We start from the raw sequence: 6,612 nt of genomic DNA, 5'->3' as shown, positions 1-6,612 counted from the left end.
ATATATACTGCTGTGTCCTTGGGGTGAGAGGACATGAACAAAGAAAAGGGCAATGAGAGTGAGCAACAAATCCATTCACCTCTGGATGAGTTGGTCCTGCTGACACCAGATGTTTTTTGTTTTTTTCATTCAACCTTTATTTATGCAGGTTAATCTCAATGAGCCACAAGGACTCATTTACAAGAGACAAGTTCCAGACAGATATACGTTTCTGGTCCAGGATAAAAAGAACCAAATAAACAAAACTACCTTTTGTTCAGTGGTTTTCATGTAGTTGGAATTAATTCAAAATAATGGAGAATAAAAGAGTAAAAACCAAGATAAATAATAACTGAGAATGGACTGTTTGTCTTGATTTCCAATCAGCCTCTTGCGTTTCCATCTCAGACTGATGCAAACATCTTGTATGTTTAATGTGGCAGGTACTACGAAACAGGCAGTATCCGCCCCGGGGTAATCGGAGGCTCCAAACCAAAGGTTGCTACACCCAAAGTGGTCGACAAGATCGCCGATTACAAACGCCAAAACCCCACCATGTTTGCCTGGGAGATCCGGGACAGGCTCCTGGCTGAGAGAGTTTGTGACAATGACAGCGTCCCCAGCGTCAGCTCCATCAACAGGTACCACAATGTGTGTAATCTGGGTGTTTGAGTTTTAAACTGTGGCAACAGGTACCGACTGTAGACAGAGCAGAGGAACAATATCAATGTGTGTGTTTGTCAGGATGGGAGGGGAAAAGGAGGATTGCAACGAGGGCCCCGGTCTCCATATGTATGAAGTGGCTGCAGCTCAGTGGTTCTACACGATGCTACAATGACAAGCTTTTCCCCTGAGCACAGAGGCAGAGAAAGAGCAAGGGATGGTGAAATAAGAGGGAGAAAGATTGAGCCAAAGAGGTGGACAAAAGGAAGGGAAGGTGTGTGAGAGAAAGGAAAGAAAATAAAGGAAATGAGAGAAGAGGAAAAGAGGAGGAAAGGAAAAGGCTTGCTTGATCAGCCAAGCAGGAAGTGTGAGGCCCCTCTGCCATGTCAGCCTGCCTAAGCCACTTCACACAACACACACACACACACACACCCACACACACACACACACACACACACACGCTCCCACGGTGGTCATGTTCTCTCTGTCACTCAGAATCTCTCACAAGCCTCTTCACACTCATGAATGTCTCCTCCCTCTTCTTGCAGGATCATTCGGACCAAGGTCCAGCAGCCACCTGGTCAAACGGGCCCAGTACCGACTCACAACTTAGGTAGGTTGCTGTCTTACAACTTATAAATAATTTGTACTTTTAAAAATTGAATGCAGTAGTTCTCAATTTTTTTTTACCACCTCAGACAATACTAAGCTTTCCAAGTAGTGGACAATAACAGTAAGCTTATGTATGTATATATAAATTGAACATCTTCTTTAATCTCAGCTTCATCCAGGTGAATAAACAATGTTCACCAAGGCCTGATCAGCCTCAGCTTGGTGCTCCTTGTGTGTCTAGTAGCTGAAGCACCAAAAACACACTATGAAGATATATTCCCAACCCTATCAACAAACCTAAAGATGCTTTGATTACTAGATAAATGTGTTACAGCAGTCCCTCAATTATCGTGGGGGTTACATTCCAGACACCACTGCAGTAGGTGAAAAACCATGAAGTAGGAATGCTATAATTTATTTTAGTATTTATAAATATTTTAAAACTATATAAACCCTTCCCACACTTTTGCAATGTTCTTTACAATGTTCTAAACTCCTAAACCTACCAAATTTTAACAACATATGTACTGTACAGTATAGCAGGATGCTATTAAAAGAAAGAGTTTAGCCAAGATGAAATATTACAGTGAGTGGACGGAAGAGAGGAGACAGGAATATAAGGAGATGAAATGCAAAGCAAAGAGGGAGGCAGCAAAGGCAAAGCAGAAGGTGTGTAATGGGCTGTATGGGAAGCTGGACACTAAAGAGGGTGACAAGGACTTGTACTGATTGGTAAGACAGGGGGATCAGGCTGGAAAGGATGTGCAGCAGTTTAGGCTTGTTAAAGATAGGAACGCTAATGTTCTAACAAGTGAGGAGAGTGGGACGGGAAGATGGAAGGAGTACTTTGAAGAGCTAATGAATTCATTCATTCATTCATTCAACCTTTATTTAAACAGATACGTCACAATGAGCTTTGAAGACTCATTTACAAGTGAGACCTGTTTGGACAATAAGACAATATTTATATATATAATACAATGAAGAGAATGAAAGAGAAAGAAGAGTAGAGGTCACAGAAACTGTGGACCAGGAAATGGAAAAGATTAGTGAGGGTGATGTCCGGAAAGCTCTGAAAATAATGAAGAAGGGGAAGGCAGTATGGCCTGAAGACATACCAGTAGAGGCTTAGAAATTTAAGTTTTTGACTCAAATATTCAATGGCATATTTGAGGGTGAGAAAATGTCTGAGGAATGGAGAAGGAGTGTGCTGGTGCCCATTTGTAAGAACAAGGTTGATGTACAGAGTTGCAACTACATGGGAATTAAGTTGACAAGTCACACAATGAAGATCTGGGAGAGAGTTGTGGAAGCTAGACTTAGATGCGAGGTGACTATCTGTGAGCAGCAGTATGGTTGCATGCCAAGAAAGAGCACCACAGATGCCATCTTTGCTTTGAGAATGCTGATGGAGAAGCACATAGAAGATCAGAAAGAACTCCATTGTGTCTTTGTGGATTTAGAAAAAGCATATGCCAGAGTGCCAAGAGAGGAGGTGTGGTATTTCATGAGGAAATCTGGAGTGGCAGAAAAGTATGTTAGATTGGTACAGGACATATGTGAGGACAGCAGGACAGTGGTGAGATGTGCTGTAGGAGTGACAGATAGCTTCACGGTGGAGATGGAATTGCATCAAGGATCAGGTCTGAGCCCCTTCTTGTTTGCTCTGGTGATGGACCGGCTAACAGATGAGGTCAGGCAGGAATCCCCATGGACTATGATGTTTGCAGATGACATTGTGATCTGTGGTGAGAACAGGGAACAGGTGGAAGAGAACCTGGAGAGGTGGATGTATGCACTTGAAAGAAAAGGAATGAAAATCAGCCGTAGTAAGACAGAGTACATGTGTGTGAATGAGAGGGAGGACATGGAACAGTGATGCTACAAAGAGCAGAGGTCACAAAAGTGCAGGACTTCAAGTGCTTAGGGTCAGCTGTCCAAGAAAATGAAGAATGTGGTAAATAGGTGAAAAAGAGAGTCCAGGCAGGATGGAGAAAAGTTTCAGGAGTGATTTGCAACAAAAGGGAGTCAGCAAAGGTCAAAGGAAAAGTTTATAAGACAGTGGTGAGACCAGCTATGTTGTATGGTCTGGAGACAGTGGCATTGACAAAAAGACAGGAAAAAGAATTGGAAGTGCCAGAAATTAAAATGTTGAGGTTCTCCTTAGGAGTGACAAGGATGGACAAGTTTAGGAATGAGATCATCAGAGGTACAGCACAGGTTGAACAATTGGGAGATAAAGTTAGAGAGGCCACACTGAGATGGTTTGGACATGTCAAGAGGAGGGACCGTGGGAAGGATGTTAGAAATGCAGCTGCCAGAAAAAAGACAAAGAGGAGATATATGGATGCAGTTAGAGAGGACATGGAGGTAGTTGAAGTGAGGACAGAGTGAGATGGAGAAGCCTGACTTGCTGTGGTGACTCCTGAAGAGGGAAAAGCCCAAAGAAGAAGTATTCATACGATACAGTACTGCAAAATTTTATTCACCAGCTCTACAGACCGGCAGCTCAGTTCCGGTCGGGCTCGATTCCGGTTCTGCAGACCTACCCCGTAGCAACAAAGCCCACTGCCCCGTCCAGGTTGATATACGTGTGGGTAATTGAGCTTCAGGAAACTTCAGGATTATTTGTGACTTTCCTGCCAGTTCTGTGAGCTTAATAGATAGATTGTTGCTTCTGACTGCATTGCAAAACTTTCCCTCCATTTTGGCAGAAAACAGCGGCCGGAAGCACTGTTGGCTTCTGGGTAGTGTAGTTCTTTTGACAGTGCAGGCTTATTGAAAGAAAACTACAAAATGGCGCTGCCTGTCCGAAGTTTTCTTTTTTTGTTAACTTTTAATCTCATAACATTCAAATCATGTGAATAATATTAAAGTTGACAATAGTAGAAAAACTGCAAAAGAGTGAGTCTGCGAAAGTTGAACCGTCAAGTAGCAAAGGACTCCTGTAATTTCAACAATCTTCACATTTAAACTCCTTGGCTAAACAAAGGTGATGAGTTCTTTGATGTGTCAATGCCTTCAGTCCAGCTACAAACTGATTCAGTCAATGAAGTGGTACAAGAACCATTAGGATACAAAAACCACACCAAACCCTGGTTAAAGGATGTGATTTTGTACTTTAGTTGCTGACAAAAAGCATCATGTACACTCCAGTCTTGGTTTTTCTGCCTCACAGCCATCTTTTAGAAGACCTTTTATCAAACCTTTGTACCTTCTTTTGCTCACAGGCCAAACCGTTGCTTTAATGGTGTTTTTTATGAAGCCTCAGGCTGACCAGTTGAACCCACTGACCTATTGTTTCTTAAAAGGTTCTCAAAATACTCCCCACTTCAGTTTTGTTTTTCTGGTAGTTACTATTTAGAGCCATGAGCCACTCATCTTTACATCATAGTTCAGCTTATGTTGCTTAATTAGTTCATCATTTAAAGGGCTAACAATTTATATCAAATGGTCTTTTAGCCACTAGAGGTATCCTGAGTATGGCCAGCGATACCCCACATTAGAACCATGGACTGTAAGCTTGAAAGCTGTGACAACATTTTTTATCTTTACCTTTCTGCGAGGGTACACCAGACTACTCAGCGAAGTATGGTGTGCAACCCAGATTTTTGTATAACTGTATATCAAACAGAAAAGAGTGATAACAAAACTCCCAATCAAAAGGTGAGAACTGTTTTTTGTTCTCGTGATTCCTGACTGATAAATTAGCCAAACTTGTTGAATTCCTGTCAAGAAATGACTTTGAAACAGAGGCCTTGTGGGTCATTTTGACCCAAGGGCAGCAGGAGAGTTTGCAGGAGCCTGTAAGATTAAAATAGCAACAATCAACTTTGTTTTTGACTGTTATCTCATCAGAATTAAATTGTTATTTCTAAACCTGAGGTTGCTCAAAGAGCTATTTGCAACAAGTAGCACAAATATTACTCATAACCTTTTAAGAATGTTTGACTTCTCTGAGTTATCCCTTTAAGTCAATCATCATGGCACCAGCTATAAAAGCATTTTAAAGCCACATAGGCTGACAAATTTCAGGATTTTTCTGTAGTTTTTGTTTACATTTTATTTCCATGCCTTAACACAAATTGGGGGTTAATTCAAGTCAAACTCATGAAGGCTTTTGTAAAAATTAAGATAAAACAAAAAATATTTATCTCCTTCGTTTACAACTAAATTCAGAGATCAGATACGATAACAGAAATTCTCTCAGTAGAGTTCAGAGTACCTCGACACTGTACATTTGCATGTGACTGATGTGGATTCTCGGAGATAATGGTAGACTCAATAATTAAACAAGTCAGTTGTCTTTTGCGGCATTTATTATATGAATAAATTAATAAAGCAAATAAATAAAGAAAATTAATGCAGGTTGCTTGTTCCTCAGATTATAGGAATCTGAGGAAGTTACATCCCCATGATGTACAAAAACAGGGATTTTATATCTTCTAAGGCTCTGATTCACCCAAGCTACATCCAACGAGCCAATCATGTCCCAGAAGCCCTCAGGGGTGGGGGCCTGTGTGGAGCCAATGGCTGAAGTCTGCTCCACAGCGACAGGTCATAAGATTAACTGATTAGGACAATCTTATCTGCAAGAACACTCTCAGGTGCACAAGTATCAAATGTCATTGACATTATACCAAAATACAACGTTCTTAAAACACAAATTATATGAAAGGTCAAGGTAATATAATTCCTTTACATAATCTTAGTCCTGACTTTTCTTTAATGCTCCACATCGCTCGATTTCCTCCCCTGAAATGATCACTTCTGTCGACTGCAGTTCTTTCAGCTTTTAGTCTTTTCTTTTCAAATGTATTTTCTTTTATATAATTTTGTTTATTCTTTTATTATACTACGTTCAATAAAGTTAAACTCAAACCCAAACTCAAAAAGAGAGAATGTGAGCTTTTCACAGAAAGTCGCATACTCAACATCAAAAATGTGGGTAGGGTAGGTGAAGTACCCACACTTGCCCCCACGCTCATTCGCCCCACTATGGGCCCATGAGCAAGGCCCTTAACCCCCACCATCTGCTCCCTAAACAGGTCTCTCTTGAAAATGAGTTATTGTGGCTCAATGAGACTAACCTGGATAAATAAAGGGTAAATGAAAAAAATAAAATAAAAAAATAAAGTAGAATAAAATAAATATATATACAGGTCCTTCTCAAAAAATTAGCATATTGAGATAAAGGTCATTATTTTCCATAATGTAATGATAAAATGAAACTTTCATATATTTCAGATTCATTGCACACCAACTGAAGTATTTCAGGTCTTTAATTGTTTTAATACTGATGATTATGGCATACAGCTCATGAAAACCCAAAATGCCTGTCCCAAAAAATTAGCATAT

At 40.5% G+C, this 6,612-nt stretch overlaps 1 protein-coding gene across 1 annotated transcript in view; it reads left to right on the top strand.

The window, feature by feature from the left end:
* The window catches only part of LOC119407519 (paired box protein Pax-5-like), a 24,373-nt gene that overhangs the window by 13,415 nt on the left and 4,346 nt on the right, over positions 1-6,612 (top strand). Inside the window, exons 2-3 of the mRNA XM_037674343.1 lie at positions 423-620; positions 1,191-1,255. Coding sequence (XP_037530271.1) covers positions 423-620; positions 1,191-1,255 — 263 coding nt within the window. The remainder of the gene's footprint in view (positions 1-422; positions 621-1,190; positions 1,256-6,612) is intronic.

This window comes from Nematolebias whitei, chromosome 3, assembly GCF_014905685.2.
Source record: "Nematolebias whitei isolate Nwh7 chromosome 3, NemWhi1, whole genome shotgun sequence".
NCBI lineage: Eukaryota > Metazoa > Chordata > Actinopteri > Cyprinodontiformes > Rivulidae > Nematolebias > Nematolebias whitei.
Note: the sequence above shows the minus strand (reverse complement) of the source record. Positions and strands in the feature narration are given on the sequence as shown.